Raw genomic sequence first — 17,025 nt, 5'->3', positions numbered from 1 at the left:
TCCGGCGGAGAACGAAGAGGGGGTGGGGGAGTCCGGCGAAGAACGAAGAGAGGATGGGGGATTCCGGCGAAGAACGAAGAGGGGGTGCGGGAGTCTGGTGAAGAACGAATAGATGATAGGGGATTCCGACGGAGAACGGAGAGGGGGTGGGTGTGGCTGACGGTGAACGAAGAGGGGGTAGGGGCGGTGAACGAACTGGCGGTGGGGGAGGGGGAGGGGTAGGGGCTGGGGTGGGGTGGGGTGGAGGGGTGGTGGGCTGGGTGGGTTAGGGTTTGGGTAAAGGTAAGGGTAGGTTTAAGATTAGGGTAAGGGAAAGGGTTAGATTAGGGTTAGAACTAGAGATTAGGGGTTAACGATGGCAATATTGTAAATAATGCTAGCGGTGAGATAATGACAGTTAAGAAAAAGGGTATTTGGTGAACGTTTTCGAAAACTTAGGGGTATATGGTGCATTTATAGAACATTGAGGGTATATTGTGAATTTATTGATTTGTCGGGGGTATTTGGTGAAATAACCGTTAAATATATGTTACTCTTTCTTTTTTAATATTAAAAACTAAAAATTAATGACATGACAATCCTACGTTGCGCTTTCTATTTCATAAGTTGTAGAACAAGTAAATGAATCTTATTTCAGAGCATATTTCGAGCACTATCCAATAGAACAAAAATTATAATATACCGAATTATGTAGCAAAAATTATACACAATTTAAATAATATAATCTATAACTTCTTATGTGTATCTAAAACTATGTAGAACTCTAAAAAAAACATGATGACATGACAATCCTACGTGACGCGCTCTATACCCCGGAAATTTACTCCTTTATATATATATATTGATTCTTTTTCCTAATACTAATTCATGAACTATTTTAATCTCCTTTCATGATACTTTCATATTAACAATAATCTTAATATAAGTTGGTTAAAAGTTTAATGAAATTTTTGTATAAAAATAATAAAAAAACATTTTCAAAGCAACCAATTTGACCGAAAAATTCCGATTTTAGACCACATTGGAACACCAAATTCCAAAATTTTAAGATCGGGGACAAGACTTGAAACCACCGGTCCTACTCTAATTCGATTCCTTTTTTATGCCAATCCGAAACAACAAACCCCTACTAGGCTACTACTATAAGTCTATAACTAGTTTTTCTTATGAAACTTTGAAATTCTACATTGTTATAAACCAACACAATAAGAAGTTAAGAACAACCCTCTTTCTTGTGAAGAAAAAACAAAAAGGACCAACACTCTCCAAAAATAACCCTAACCTTTTAAAATTTATCCCCAAAAACTCACAGTAAAATCAGTTTGGGCGGGAGAACCTCTTCATTTTCCGCTCGAAACCTCCAACTCTCTCTCCTCTCTTACCTTCACTTTCTCTCTCTTCAATGGCGGACATCCATGACGAAAATCAACAATCAATCAATGTCGAAGATTTCGACGATTCATCATCGCTATGTAAGCTTCGTCAGCGATGGGAGCTCGCCTCTGTCCTCAATTTTCTCAGCGTAAGATCTCCTCTTTCTCTTATTATCGTTGTTCATGGTGCGACAGTTTTGTTTTTTGTTCGTTATATATATAAGTGTATGTTTTTTTGAATGGCAGGTTTTTGAGTCGTTGATAGGTAAAGAGTTGAAAATGTCAGCGGAAGAAATCGAGAATGCTTTGATAAATCCAAATGCTTCACTCGCTAAACTTCATATCGCTCTTCTTCAGGTATAATTTGTTGTTAGTTTCGTTTTTATATCATATATTTATGTTTAGTTGAAATATAAACAATATCTGAAGCTATGTTGTTTGAAATTTGAATTCTGTATCTTGAAATTCTGGTGCATTAGTCTTGCGCAGCAATGGTGAAGTTATTGTTTCCTCCTTAGTTGGTAGAGTAATCGAGATGTCGGATGTATAATCAATCTTAGTCCGGTTTGTTTTTGGTGTAAATTAACCATGAACTTTTGTTTTCTCGATTTTCCATAGGATGATGGATAAGTGATACTTGATTGCACTGCTGAACTTTTGATTAAATGTACCTAGGGAGTGGTGTTTAATGTAAAAAAATCTGAAAATGTTAGCATTGCTAGTTATGAACTTAACATCTTGAGTTGAAGAAGCTATACAAGGGATTTTTGTCAAGACGGTTCCTAGGGTACTTGGTCATATTGTACCTAACTTATGTAATTCTGTAATACCAGTGGAATTTGAGTCTGTCAGGTTCAACTAGGATCATAATTTGTGAATATTTAGGGGAATTAAGATTAAGAAACGGAAAAATTATTTATGTGTGTGTGTTATCTCCAAAATTATATTGCTACTTGACACCTGATATAGTATAGTTGTTTCCTCGGACTGTTATTGCTCAGTCAAATTAGTTTTTAGATTCATGGGTTCTGAAAACTAGGATGCTTGCTAGTCTTGATTTGGTTTTGTTGGTCTTTGTTTGGGTTGGACTTTCTATGCGCATAATATTGACTTGCTTTCATTGCGTTCTAAATGTTATGTACTTGTATAATTGTGATTGATTTCTTCTACAAATGATGACTTCTTTTCGCTGTATATAGATCAGTAATTCGGTTGGTTGTTTCTTTGCATGTACAATAGAGATTATCCTTTTTGTATTTAAAGTATTTGAGGTCTTAAATAGCATTTGGCACTAAGAAAAAAGGGCCCCTTTGTTTTGTAAGTAATATTCATTATGAAAGATTTAAATTAAATCTGGATTTAATCTAGAAGCGGCTTCTCCTATTAGGTTTATTTCTTAACAAAACATAATGTTGATGGTTGTTTCTCTATAAAGTTTTCTTGGAAAAACCTTGCAACCATTTATTGACCAGTTAGATACGTGAGCACTTGCTTCAAAATGTAATGCCACTCTTGCCAAAATATTATGGTGTCTTTGTAAAAGTTTTGCATACAGCTTCTGATAGAGTTTCTTTCTCCACTATAATATACAATGTATGAGTTATAGATCGCATTTGCTTATTGCACTTACTTGTGAGGAAATCCTCGCAATTAATACTTGATATTGTTGCGACATGATACTATACAAACAATACCACCTAGCTTGAATCCTACCTTTGGTAGATCTAAGAAGGTAAGAAATTTTTTCTTACAATTAGTCATGACTCATGAGTTGGAGCTACTACAAGAGGTTATGTTTCATAAACCTGAGATTTCTTATGGAGTTTGTATCATGATTTAGTTTCTAGTCTGCTTTCTCAAACAGTGGATATTTGCTTTTAGTGCTTTGATGGCATTCTTGGTTGCCTTCTTAGTTCTCTTTAAATCTGGACTCTATAGCTTGTGTTATTCAGATTTGTGGAGGTTGCATGAAGCATATAAGTTTCTTATTGATATGAAATAATCAATCTTCTTTATTAAGCAGGGGTTATTATATTCTACAAAAGGACAATGCTGCCTCTAAACTCAGAACTTGTGTGAATGCTTATTGGATTTGTAGAGTTAATACCTGTAGTTTATAATTTTCTCATTTGAACAAATTAATTTTTTTATTCCTCTAAATGAATAATACCTGTAGTTTATAATTTTCTCATCTGAACAATATGCCTTTAAGCTCAGAAGTCAGAACTTCTGCATCCATTATAGATGTTTCATGTTTTCTTTTTTTCGAAATGTTAGGAAGGTCTCTAGGAAATGTGACTTATGTCCTTTCTTGCTCCTCTATTTATTGGTTTATCAACCGAATCCTCTTGTAGATAAATTGTTTTCTTTGTCAATCTTCCATAGATTTTCTTTTGACTGGAAAACAAGTTGTATTCATCATTTATGGTTCAATACTATGATTAAATTTTTTGAGGAAGAAACACTTGCGTAACTGAACAATATCTTTGCTATTTATAATCTGGTTTGACTGATCATGACCTGGAGGAGTCATACACTGCATTTAATCATCAAACACTTTTTCATAACATTATTGTAATTTTGTAATGTTGAGCAGGGTATACGACCTGTTAACAAAAAGTTGTCTAATCCTGATGTTTGGGTGACAATCCTTTGTAAGAAGCTCGCTGATTGGTGGCCACAGGTAGTTTCCAGTTCCTTGAGCTTGTAGAACTTCACATATATTTTAACGTGCTGGTTAAACCTTGGTAATATCTTCTAAATTTCTCGCTCTTCTTTGGTAGGTTGCGGAAGGTGAAATACCCCTGATTGCAGAAAAAGGGTATCAGCATTTGCTTCTTCACTCTGACCCCCTATTTTACTCTTTTTTTTTTTTTTGAGTAATTTGACTGCTGAGGTGTTGCAGTTTCTTGTGCAGAGAAGAAGTATCCAGATACAAAGAACTAGATCCAACTATTCGTTTGTTGATGTTAAAAGCATTGTGTGAAGTCCGAATAGAGGTGAACTATTTCCATATACTATCTACTTATTCTAAAAAAATTTGGTATACTTGGTAACCTGTAATTATAGCTTAGATGCTTACGTTTGTTAGACATGTGCCAGCATTCTCTTTTTCGTTTTCTGTATGCATGCGACTGCACCGTAACTTTGTTCTTTTTCATTTTGATGAAGTATGGCGGTCTTTGAATATGTCTCAGGCTAAGTTCTGTATCTTGATGATAGTGTAGGCACTAAATTTTGGTTTTGATCTGTTTTCTTTGCTTATAGCAACCTGATCTGGTTTCTTATATCAATGGTGCACTGAAGCAAGGGGACCAAATCTCTAATTTTCGTAAAGATAAGATTGGTCAAGACAGAAATGGAATTTCTTACTGGTATTTAATAGTCTTTACTGCTATATTATGTAATTGTAAGCAGAAAATTATTTTGAGAACCTATTCTTTGTTGCTGCTGGTAGGTATGATGGAAACTCAGTGATTGGTCATAGACTGTACAGAGAAGTAAACAATGTCAATTTGAAACAGAAGCAGAGGGGCAAGAACTGTCTAGATTTGCAAGAAACCAATCTCAAGTGGGAGACTCTTGCTACCAATCTTGAGGAATTTCGTAAAGTTTCGGTGTGAAATTGGGAACTAGTGCTGTATATGTCTCTCATAATATCAGTTGTCTTCTAACCTAGCTGACATCTTTTCCAATTATTTGCAGGAGAAATTATCAGCTTGCCAAGTTGGAGTTGAGGCAGCAGTGCATGAGACTATTGAAACTGAAGTAATTCCTGTACTTGAAAAAGTGCAAAAAGTAAGGATGTTTTCCTTCGCAATGATATCTTCGTGATTCAACTAGCTCTCAGCACTTGGGCTTTTGCCAATTTCATTCATTTCATAGTTTTATTATCTACTATGGTTCCACTTGTAGAACAAGGAGAGGAATTTGAAGCGACGCCAGAGACAAGAAGCTTTTCTCAATGGTTCTCACACCTATGCAGCTGGAGTCACTCGTTCTTGCCGCACGCGCAGACCTGTGACATACACATTTGGTATGCTGTGAACATTCTTCACTTCTAAAACTATTTGCTGTACATAAGATGTTACGAATGACCACTGCTCATTTAAGCTGCTAAGAGTATGGATAGATTGTGTTTTGGTTAGCGTAATGGTCTTCGCTGTTCCGTTATTGATAAACGTTTGAGTTTAGAAACGCCTACTGAAAATTTACTGTTTAGACAAGAAGAGTCCTATAGCAGCATTACAGTCTGACTTCTACTCAATGGTTATCATCAGTCCCTTGTTGCTTACCTTGGTTTCCAGAATATCTACCATAGCATCCTCATCTCTGCTTTCTCCCCAGTGTCCTGAAGTGTCAGTTTCCACATCTTGAATTGATAGTACCTGTTTGCTGCTTGCTTTCAATCTGGAACAACTTGCTGCATCACACAGCCCTTTCATTTTATGTACTCTGCTTAAGTCAAATATTAAATTTTCTCATCAATATCTCCATTCATTTATACCTTTGTCTATGAATTATATATTTTTTAGTGATTCCTGAATGCTATTTCATGTCATTGATATTGCTCATATCATAATACAAAATTTCCTCCCCCCTGTCTTTCTTGGTGACAAAATGGTCTTTCTTGCTGATGATTTTTATATATATCAATCATACCAAGGACTAGCATAATTTGAATTATTGCCCGCATAGCTGCGTTTAACATTGTAGCCAACTAAAATAGTTTATGTGCAATTTTTCTGGGAATACCTTTCATGGTGTGTTGCTGTTTTGATGAGTATTTTCTCCATGTAAATTGTTCTGAAGTATGATTGACAACTGATTTTGGAGAATCTAGATTTGTTAATGACTGCCTTTTCAAAGAAACTAGATAGGTTTTCTATTTGAATATCTTCTCATTTGTTGAGCAATTCTTTTGTTAGTGCTCGCATTCTGTTCTTGTTGGTCTCCGTTCTTATGGGTGTTTGTTCGACTGTAATGTATTCAGAATATTACCTTTCCAAAGTCTCCTGCTTATTGTGTAGCTGATTATTTTTGTTTGACTGTGATGTATGAAGAACTTATCCTTTTAAATCAATGTGCAGATGAATTTGACCGAACAATTAATGAGGCAATAAAACAGACAAGGCAGGTGTTCTATATCGCTCTCTCTCCCTCTCTCAATTATGAAACTCTGTTAGTGAATGCTTAGTAAGTGATGATGTTTGTCTTTTTCGCATAGTGAGCTTGCTTTGAAGTGGGCACTTGGATGAGTCCTTTAGCATCAGGATATAAATACTGCTTAACTCAAGTAGTAAACATAATTAATCATATAGTCAAACTGTCAAAGGGATATCTATACACCTTGATTACTGCTGCGTTTCTTTGCATGAGTTTTTGCGGTTATTTTCATTTTTAACGGATCTTTGGTGCTTTACTTTCTGTATGTATTGTGGAACATTAAGCTCTATATAAGGATACCCTTTGGTTCAATAAGAGCTAAAAGAGAAGATTTTTTTTATTAGTTTAATCTAGGAAGAGGAAAGGAATAGATAACAGTAGTGGTAGCTAATAGCTATTACATGTATCATTGCTGTTGTCACTTTCAATTATTGATTTTCAACTAATTTTATTTCATTACTACATATATGTATTGTTACTGTTTAAAAACTCTATTTGGCTAACCGTTCTCTAGCTAACAGGTAACTAAGATTGCAAATTTACCCTCGTAAGGCTTACTATGGCTCATGTGTAATAGAGCTCCTTTTGTTCTTTCTCCACTCCCATCCTCTTAGCTCTTTCCCTCCATCTTTCCTCCCTATGGCTCTTTGTCTCCCCCAGTCACGTAACTCAAAAACATAACATTAGGGGGGATTCATTTTTTGTGGACTTCTGTTGAGTACCTAAGAATCAAACACAGAAAATCTTTCATGTACTTTATATACCTACTTTCTTGTATTTCCTAAAGTGTTTTCATGTACATCCAGAAAATATTTCACGTACCTTCAGATTCTATTATTGTACATCCAGATGTTCTTTCATGTATATCTAGATTCCAGAAGCTGCAACGAAATTTTTTGTGTATTGTGACTAACCATTGTTTGACCAAGAGTAAATGCATCTTTATATATTCTTGTTTGGTGGTTAACTGCTCGTTAAATATCTTAATTTGTATGACGAGTATTGCTGTGTCTATCACTATATGTTTTGAGTATCAATGAGGATCGTAGCATACACAAATTTAGACATTGTCCGTTGATACTGTTGCATACCGCCTGGCAATGTCTCTTGGAAGTCCCTCCCCCAAGAAGTATTTGTCTCTATATGCATGTCAATACGTGATGATTCTCTTTTGGGGGATCGTTTATATGATCCACCTAATAACCTGGTCAGACTTTCTCTCTTGAGCTCATTTATCCTCCTGTTATTTTGTTCAGGAAAAGGAAAGGTCGAGAGGTGGAAAGAAATGACATTAAGCATAACAAATGTGGGAAAAAAGGTGGTGATGCCTCTGATGAAGATTTACAAAGAGATGCTCGTTCTGAGGAAGAACCTCGTGCTTGTTCTGAGGATGAGGAAAATGACCATCAAGGTGAAGGGAGTAACAATGCTGAGAGTTATGACCAACAGGGTGAAGGAGTTAACAATGATGAGAACACTGAGCAACAGGCTGAAGGGATGAACAATGATGAGAAAAATGACCAACATGGAGAAGGTAGTGACAGCGATGAGGAATATGATCAAGAGGGTGAAGGCAGTGAAAACGATGAAGAAGATGATCGACAGGGTGAAATCAGTGATTTTGACGAGGATACTAATTGTACTAACAATGCTGACAAAAGTGATAATGAGATAGCTAATGATAGTGATTCAAGTGCTTTTGAGCTTAAAAATGGCAAGCCTGAACGAAATTGTAACACTGTGAATGGTAATATTGCTACTGGCTTGCAGATGAAAAAGAGTTCTGATCGTATTTCTCATCGGAGTCTCCAGGAAGCCAGGAACCCAGAAGCAAAGAATCGATACAGGCAGAGGCCTACGCGAAACAGTGCCTTTGTTGTCCCTGATTCAGAAGATGGAAGCTCGTCCCAGAATCTTAGTGGTGATGCATCAGGTGAGGGAGATCCATCAGTGGTTGCTGATTCCGAGGATGAAATTAGCAGCTGATACAGAATATTTTTTGATTTCTCTGCGTTTTTGGTATAAAGAGAAATGTAGATGAAATATGGGCTTGTAGAGGTGGCATAGGTAAGTTTTTGGCCCTTTGTTTATGTATCTAATCATGTTTAGAAAATGTTTTTATTCTCCAGTCTGGCCTCTGACTGACGAGAGTACTGGATACGCGAGAATGTATCAGTTACTAGAAATGTTAGTGGTTTAATTGACGTGCTACACACTAATACATCGCTTCGTTTTGGTACTAATGCTGTATATATGAAAGTCCATGTCTTCAAATTGAACTTGTTGGAAGTATTGGCTATCGAACATTTGTAGTTAATCGTTAAATTAAACCAACATTCAGTGTGATTTTTAGCCACAATCAGTGATATTGTTATCTGGAGACATATTTCGTGAAATGGTTCACACATGTTTGTTGCCACGGGAAACAAGATCAAGTTGGTAAGTAACATGCTAAGATATTGCCTTGCTGCCTCGACAAGAGACATAAGTCCTGAACTCCTGAGTTGTATTTGTCAAGCCTTAAAAATTCTTGCTCTTCTTCGCTTCTTCCTCCCCTTTCCCAGATGAGTTAGAACTTCTTTTGATTTCAGAATTGAATTTATCTTCTTGCTTTATGTCGACTAATTGCTCCTTTATCGACAGTGAATCTTGTAGCTCTCTCAATCTTGATCATGCTCAGAGTTATGGTCTACCCTCGTCAAACTCCATGGATGCCAATTTAAGTCTAGTTGGTTAATGTCTTGGAAAATGGTAACCAAGATATGCACTTGCATCTCTTTGTTGCTCTCTCTACAAAAAAAAAACGGTTTTTTCACCAAATACCCCTAACAAAAAAATTTATTCACCAAATATCCCAATTTTTTTCAAAATTCACCATATACCCCTGACTTTTAAAAAAATTCACCAGATACCCTTACTATTGACGGACGTTAGTGCTCCGTTAGTATCTATTTACAAGTTTGCCATAAGTCAACCTAATTAGCCCTAAGTCAACCTAATTAGGCCTAAGTCAACCTAATTAGCCTAATTCAACCTAATTAAATCCTAAACTCTCCTTAACCCAACCCCAACCCCAACCCCAACCCCAACCCTAGACCCACCAGCTCCACCACCCAACCCCAGCCCCACCCCTCCCCTCTCCCTCCCCGGCAACCCCCGCAAACCCGTTTTCCGGCAGCCCCTCTCCCCTCGCCTCCCTCGCGCCACCCATCCTTCTCCTTCCCTCGCACCTCCCCTTCCCTGACTTGGTTGTTTCTTTAACAATGACAAACAACAGCATCAACATAGCAAGGAGAAACAAGGGAGGAGGAACAACAACACCACCATACAACCACCAGCATCACCATCTCGACAGCATGCGAGCAGCAAAGCGGCGCCGAACACGAACAGAGGAGGGAGAAAACACGAAGGAGGGGGGAGAATGCATCTCCGACGAACATGAAAGGAACTCCGGCGAAACACGCATACCTCGACGGAGGTTCACCGAAGCTTCGAAGAAAGAGAAACAGAATTGCGCCAAACAACATCGACGAACAACAATAGCGGTGTGGTGGCTTGCGAGGAGCACCACACGCACAGCTCCGACGAGCAGCAAGAACGCCAGCGAAAAATCAGGCGAACACAGGGAAACGCGAGGATGGTGATGAGAGCGAAATCACGAGGTATGGGGTTTCTTGGGGAAGCAGAGGGAGTTCGAAGAGAGGGAAATAAGGGTTTGGCTTTCAGGTAGGGGTGCGGGGGTGGTGCGGCTGGGGAGGCATGGCAGCGAGGGAGATTGAGGGGGAGGGGGTGGCTGGTTGGGTTGGGTTAATGGGCTGGGTAGGGGGCTTGTGGGTGGGTGTGGGCTGGGAATGGGTTAGGGGTTTTAGGTTAGTTAGGGTTTTAGGATTTTTAGGGTCTTTTAGGGATTTCTAGGGTTAATTAACGCTAATGACTAACGAGTTAACCGCCGTTAGTCATGAAGGGCATTTTATGTCATTTTTTTAAAATTTTGGGGTATCTGGTTAATTTTTTTTAAACTCAGGGGTATATGGTGAATTTTGAAAAAAGTTGGGGTATTTGGTGAATAAATTTTTTTGTCAGGAGTATTTGGTGAAAAAACCGAAAAAAAAAACATTCCTCAAACTCATGTTTCTCTATATATCGTCTCCCTCCCCATCCCCTTAGAATGTTTCCTTCTCATTCAAATCTCAATCTCTACCCAAAATCATTTACGGATTGCAACTCAAATTTTACAGTCGAAAAACCATGCTTTTATTTAAAAATTATTTTCATAATACTTACATTTCATTATAAATTGCATAGAATATATCATATATTATTATAAAAGAAAAGAGAATAAGTCAAATTGAAGGAATCGTCTCTAATGTTAGAGAGAAGTTATAAAATCAATCTTAATGAATTATTCCTTGCATCTCAACTCGAACCCAAAATCCAATAAAAACGGCTAATCAAAATTATAAAACATGGTACCACAAATATAATTACAACATAATGACATATATAGCATTTGATAATCAACAACAATTATTAAAACTATACATCGTTAAGAAAAAAATAAGAAAGCAACGCAACAAATGTAGTAATCATAAACTAATCATCATCTCCTCAATAGAAGTGTACAACATAAAATAAAACACAACTAGTTTTTAGTCCCAGATTATAGACTAAATACTTATATTTTCCATTCATTAATACTTCCTCCATAACAGAATAGATGTTACACTTTTAAAAACACACTTTCAAATTTTTGAAAAGGTGAGAGATAAAGAGAAATAAAAAAGGAGTCCCATAGAAAGAGATTGTTGCCTAAAAAGAAAGTGTAGCATCTATTTTGTTACAATCATATTTTCAAAAGTGTAACATCTATTTTGGAGTGATTCAAACCTATGACCTATCGTTCACAGCACCTCAATCTTATCCAATAGGCAAAAACATCTTTAATAAGATAGTACAGTAATTGATGGTTAAACTCTCATATTTCAATTCGAGATCAGATAAATGCATGTATTAAGAAACAGAGATAGTACCTATTGTCAATTGACAATTTAAGCAAGAAAGTCAGGATGGCCGAGTGGTCTAAGGCGCCAGACTCAAGTTCTGGTCTTCGTGAGAGGGCGTGGGTTCAAATCCCACTTCTGACATGATTTTTTCCTCCAAATAAATCTTTTCACACTCTCTATTTTCACCCTCCCATAACAAAAACAAAACAACACAAATTCTCATTTTCACAATTTTCTCCCGAAAACCTTCGAAGAAGATCAACTCGAAAAGTTGTACACATCACTGAATCCGCCATTAAAGAGATAGAGATAGAAAGAGAAAGCTTCCTGTAAAACAGTTATGGCGGATTCTGGAAGAGAAGCAAGACGACGTCGTATTTTAAAAGGAGGTCAAGATCGTTTAGCTCTTATTACAGGTCGAAAACCTAATCTTTCTTCTGATGCAAACGATTCCGATACTTCTCCTCCTTATGTTGCTCAACAATTTCATCAAGATCTTAGATCAAATCTTCCCTTTGATCAACCTTCAGGTAACTGAATTTCTTCTCTTTAATTTACTCAATTGATTTCGTTCTAAATTTTGTCGTTGATTTTGCAATATTATTTCATTATTTTGTTTATGAAGGTTTCGAATTTCATGTTCTAAGCAATAATTTTGGTATGTGAACTTGAGCTAGATTATTATTGTTGTATTAAAAGTTTAAATTTTAGTATGTAGTTTAATTGAAGAGAGGATTTACACATGTGTAATGGTTAATAGTTGATTTCATCTTTCTTTGCAATAACTTTGGCATTTGAACTTGAGCTAGGTTATTATTCGTTGTATTTGAAGTTCAGATTTTGATTTGTAGTTTAATTGAAGAGAGTGTTTTAATGTTGAAAGAATGTTGAGGGGAGGATATGGTAGAAAACTAGAAATGTACGATGGGGGTTATTGGATTCTGATTATATAAGGTAGTGACGACTGTTGAGGTTAGAATAACTCTCATTTTTCGTGCGATATCTTGGAAAACTTTGGGCGAAGTGAAACTCTATTTGTTTAGAGGAGAATAATTACCTCAGCTTCGGCTAGTTGGTGGAGCAAAATAATGAATATGTAGTATTTACTACCTATGTTTGAAGAGCTCGATACATGATGCACCCAAGAGTGTGTGCTTTAAGTTTTATGACATTAGTCTAGGGAGGGAGGGGCGTGGAGGTTGAACCATCATTTTATTGTCCTTCAGTTGTTGCCAGAACCTATTAGAGGAAAAAAATTACCTCAACTTCAGCTAGTGGGTGGAGCAAAAGAATGGATGTGTAGTATCTACTACCTAAGTTTGAAGAGCTCGATAGATGATGCACCCAAGAGTGCGTGCTTCTAGTGTTATGAAATTAGTCTAGGGAGGGAGGGGCGTGGAGGTTGGACCATTGTTTTTTTTCCTTAAGTTGGTTCCAGAACTGGTGCAACTTGTAATTTGTGAGGTACTTTGGGCAGTGTATGAATTTACATATCATCAGTTGTTAGCCGAGAAAATTTCCTTTTGTTGTGGAAGTTTTGTGAATATGGTGGAGTTCAAGTAGATATCTGTTTTGTTGGGATTAGGATCCATAAAAGGTGGGAAATAATACGTTGTGCTGAGTGGATGAGATTTGTATGATACCCTGACTGGCATATTGCTGATGCACATAGCTTCATGGATCAGGACCATGATTGTAAACATTCCTAGTGGTTCTGCCTTGAATTACTCGTATCTCTTATCCTCTCACCAGCTTCTGCTCTATTACCTTACTCCCACCTCCAAGGTGTGTGGTGTAGCTTTTCTGCTACTTAACCCTTCACCTAAGTCCCCAGCATACCAATATTGACAGAACATCATAAGTTCTGAAGCAGGACGTCTTTCTGATGGGAAAACCGAGAGGTCCCAGACAAACAAGAGGGAGGTATACATGGATGCCATTTTTTGTTTTAAGCTTATTATTTGAAAAACACAAGCAAATAGCATCCATTGAAGGAGATCTTCTATTTCTTGCATGGAATGATGATCCATCAAGTGGGGGGCAATGATTAAAATTAGAAGGAATAGGGTCCAGGCATATAGAGTTGGAGGCTTTGTACGTTCTCTAGTTTGAGTTAATCTATGGTTGTGTATGTCTCCCTACATGATTCTCACCGAAGTCTCTTTTAAAAGTAAAAACTTATCCTTTCTGAAAAGAGTATTCAGTTCATTTAACAATAGTTGTCATGCTTAGGAAATATAAATTCTTTTAGGTATAGTTGTCATCTATTACGATTATTTTCTACATTTTTTGTCTCTTGTTACCGTAGCTATTTAGTTTAATGGTGTATTTGTTACTATTAGAGTCTTGACAAATAATGTTCTCATGTCTAAGTTCTAGGACAGAATGATTATTTAAAAATTCCAATTTAGTATTTGCTACTTTAAATATTAAAATGTGTTACAATCTTGAAGAAATTTACATTACTCTTCTTTTTGTTGGTTTGACATGATAGAGTCAAATGGAACTGCTAATGTAGAACAAAGGAAATAATAGGTTAGGAAGAAGACTCAGTGGATGACAGGCTTGCAGATGGGATGTGGACGGAACGAGCTAGTAAGAGCACACTCTGAATTTTAGCCGGTATTTGTTTAACATAGTGGTCGCAAAGTTGGGTTGTCTAGCAACCAGGTCATTTCGATGCTAAAACAGCAGAATTTTTGGCTGTTGCTGATTTTTGCTGAAGTGGGATGGAGTGATGAGCTACTTTCTGTCACTGTGGAATGCGGGCCATTAGATGTTTTAATCAGGAGGATATGGAAATCCTCTGCCTCTTTGTCTTTCTCTCTCTGCCTTTTCTTTTTCTGTCTGTTCCTATCTCTTTGTGTGGAGGGGAGGTGGTGGGGGAGAGGAATGGAATTTCTGAATTTTCATAGTTCCTTGTGAAAATGAAACCCTAGCCAATGACAAGCTTATCTTCAATGTTCATCAAGTCACTTCTCCATTGGGGTTCATATTTCTTTGGAGTATGCTTTTCTATTTTTGTTCTCCTCAATCATACATTTTAGGGGAGGGAGTAGGGACCATTGACCTGTGAAAGGAAATTGCAGTTTGAAACTTTTCTGGAAATGGAATTTCTTTTCCAAATAATAATTGCCTAACTGCAGATGGGGGTGCGAGGGTGTCTTTGTCTTTAGTCTAAAGAGCAAGTGAAAGTCTGTGATTCCAAACTCCAGCATGTTCGAACAAAATAACTTGACCTTATATGTGCACTGACATAGTGACATCATTAGGGAAATGAGGTTAAGATCATTCATTTTGGGAAGCCAATTTTGAGCGGTTCAAGTCTATAGAAATATAACATTAGGTATGAGGTGAATGTGGGATAAAGTAGAAGAAAACATAATGCATATTTACTACTTTACTAGATTTAAGAGGTCTGATATGGGTATAATATGAACTTCTCTTATTATCTCATATTCATACTCTGGTTTAGGTTGAGTATAATTTGACAAATGGTAAAACATAGAATGGGGCTCAAAATGCTTAACAAGGTCTTTGGGTTGTGGTGCTAGCTTTAACATTCAGGGCCTTGTGTTGGCAGTATTAGTCCTGTGGGAGCCTTTGATTGACACCATTGAATAAGTAAATTATTGGACTATGTTAACAAGTGCAAAGCGAAAATTTGGAGACATGAAATCTGGAAATGGTTGAGCATTGCGAAGTGAGACCTTTAGTTTTGAGCCGCATATCTTTATATTGGGCTACTTTCCATATTTTATGATGTTTGCAAACTTGTGTTTGTGTATCACTTTTACGGTCGCTCAAAATATCAATGTAGTTTACTGCTTTTGATATTCTCCTCCACTAAAAAATCTACATATCTGATTTCTTTGAGGTTCTCTCAATAATCTCATTTTATCAGCTTTGAGTGTTAGAAGATGCTCCCTCCATTCTCTATTAGCTGTTCCAATTTGACTTTTGTATCATTCACATACCCCACTGTGACAATTCCTTTTACTACTTCTGAAAACACGTGTTATTATTTATATTGTTGTTGGATATGTCTTAGTGTATAGTTTCAACATAACAACTTATATAACTTGTTACTAGTAGAAAATTAAAAGATATCAATGGTTAAAATTATGTGTTGGCAATTGCGAAAGCTTAACTCGAACAACTATTAGAGAACACGGGTAACATATTGTGTTTCCTATATATATTGGAAGCTCACCGATATTTATGGCATTGCAGTTTCTGAAGCCGAGGAAGACAAATCCTCATATTTCATGCGTGATCAAGCTTCCAATATCAGTCAAGATGGCGCAATAGGTGGTCTTGGCATAGAAGAGCCTTTTCTAAGAAAATCTGAACCAGTGACTGAGCCCTCGAGAGCATCTGCATCTGTAGAAAACAGCAAAAGAGAAGCTTCTTCAGGAGTTCAGAAAGTTTTTGATGCAGCACTAGGGATTGCCCAACAGATACCTGTTAGAAATATAACTTCACAGCAAGTAAGCGTAGCTGTAGCAGAGACTGAGCATGACAGATTATTGTGTGCTCTAACGATAGCAATCTTAGTCGTTCTGTCATCTGCTGGATTCCCGATAGTGGGCAGCAAGATATTTAGGTGGATCTTACTATTCCGGCCACTCATGCTCGTTCTGATAACCAATATAACTCTTATCAGTCGAAGACTCCTTCCCGACAATCGGAAGAATTTGGTACGAGGGGAGAAAGATAATAAAGCATCTCTTTTAGGTGATGGGTATGCTTGGGCTGAAGAAGCTGGGAGAGCCCTTGAGTTGGGTCTGATGCTGCAGAATCTCTCGGGTGCGTTATTCATGGATTGCAGTGTGTATGCTGCAATTGTTGTATTCGGCCTTTCTCTGTTTGGTTAAGAACCACACAATCTTAATTTTTCTAGGCTTATGAAAAAGAATCTCCAAATTGTAATTTTCTCAACCTTAGTTTTGTTAATTAAGCAGCTTGATACTTTTTAATTAGGCAATTTCTTCCCAGGCTGTTTCACTTTCAGCATTACACTAGAGTTTTGAGACAATTGTTGTATTTGGTGTCTCGTGAATCTCGTGACTAAGCTGATAATTCACATAACCATGTTCTATAGGCAAATATTTTTTACACCAACTGTATTTTTTGCGAATTTTCATGCTAAACACTTCTTATTCTATAATTTCAACACGTGGCATCGTGTATCATTGTTGGAAGTTGGAACCCATCGCCTTCAACTTTATATGATTTACTCCTATGTTATTCCGACATCTTAATTTACCTCAAAAACTAGGTGTCGTGTCGTGTCGTGTCGTGTCGTGTCATGTTTGACACGACGCTTCACTTAGATACTTCATTTTAAACTAAAAACTTGTTTTTTTTTTCTATAAAATAGCCGAGTCGGATACTTGGACACCCGTATTCGAGTAACACTCAATTCGTGTATGAACAACATAGATTTGCTCTATCACCTCCAACCAAATGAAGGAAGTATC

General features: G+C 37.1%; 2 protein-coding genes and 1 non-coding gene across 4 annotated transcripts; all 3 read left to right on the top strand.

Moving 5' to 3' along the window:
- Window positions 1-1,224: 1,224 nt before the first annotated feature.
- LOC104887754 (DDT domain-containing protein DDR4) lies at window positions 1,225-8,818 on the top strand. 2 transcript variants are annotated; one of them, XM_010672481.4, is made up of 11 exons: window positions 1,225-1,522; window positions 1,620-1,730; window positions 3,970-4,056; window positions 4,157-4,194; window positions 4,291-4,372; window positions 4,641-4,747; window positions 4,831-4,990; window positions 5,079-5,171; window positions 5,289-5,409; window positions 6,464-6,506; window positions 7,796-8,818. In XM_010672481.4, exons 1-11 carry the CDS (start codon window positions 1,403-1,405, stop codon window positions 8,523-8,525), a joined length of 1,692 nt encoding a protein of 563 aa, XP_010670783.2. In that variant the 5' UTR covers window positions 1,225-1,402; the 3' UTR covers window positions 8,526-8,818. The 2 variants fall into 2 exon arrangements, with proteins under 2 accessions (XP_010670783.2, XP_010670782.2); XM_010672480.4 differs by having other exon boundaries at window positions 4,279-4,372.
- A 2,781-nt stretch (window positions 8,819-11,599) lies between these two features.
- TRNAL-CAA (transfer RNA leucine (anticodon CAA)) lies at window positions 11,600-11,683 on the top strand. Its single transcript has one exon. It is a non-coding gene; the product is annotated as a tRNA-Leu (tRNA).
- A 26-nt stretch (window positions 11,684-11,709) lies between these two features.
- On the top strand, window positions 11,710-16,666 carry LOC104887755 (hypothetical protein). Its single transcript, XM_010672482.4, has 2 exons — window positions 11,710-12,072; window positions 15,776-16,666. The coding sequence occupies exons 1-2, from the start codon at window positions 11,883-11,885 to the stop codon at window positions 16,417-16,419; spliced, it is 834 nt and encodes a 277-aa protein (XP_010670784.2). The 5' UTR covers window positions 11,710-11,882; the 3' UTR covers window positions 16,420-16,666.
- The last annotated feature ends 359 nt before the right edge of the window (window positions 16,667-17,025 follow it).

This window comes from Beta vulgaris, chromosome 2 (assembly GCF_026745355.1).
Source record: "Beta vulgaris subsp. vulgaris cultivar EL10 chromosome 2, EL10.2, whole genome shotgun sequence".
In the NCBI taxonomy this organism is placed as follows: Eukaryota; Viridiplantae; Streptophyta; class Magnoliopsida; order Caryophyllales; family Amaranthaceae; genus Beta; species Beta vulgaris.
Note: the sequence above shows the minus strand (reverse complement) of the source record. Positions and strands in the feature narration are given on the sequence as shown.

What these genes read in the sequence shown, in the direction of transcription:
- LOC104887754 (XM_010672480.4), top strand. Translation starts at nt 1,403, where the DNA reads ATGGCGGACATCCATGACGAAAATCAACAATCAATCAATGTCGAAGAT. An exon ending in CCCCTGATTGCAGAAAAAGG is followed by an intron (nt 4,195 to 4,278) that starts GTATCAGCATTT and finishes GAGGTGTTGCAG; the next exon opens with TTTCTTGTGCAGAGAAGAAG. An exon ending in GAGGCAATAAAACAGACAAG is followed by an intron (nt 6,507 to 7,795) that starts GCAGGTGTTCTA and finishes TATTTTGTTCAG; the next exon opens with GAAAAGGAAAGGTCGAGAGG.
- LOC104887755 (XM_010672482.4), top strand. Translation starts at nt 11,883, where the DNA reads ATGGCGGATTCTGGAAGAGAAGCAAGACGACGTCGTATTTTAAAAGGA. An exon ending in TCCCTTTGATCAACCTTCAG is followed by an intron (nt 12,073 to 15,775) that starts GTAACTGAATTT and finishes ATGGCATTGCAG; the next exon opens with TTTCTGAAGCCGAGGAAGAC.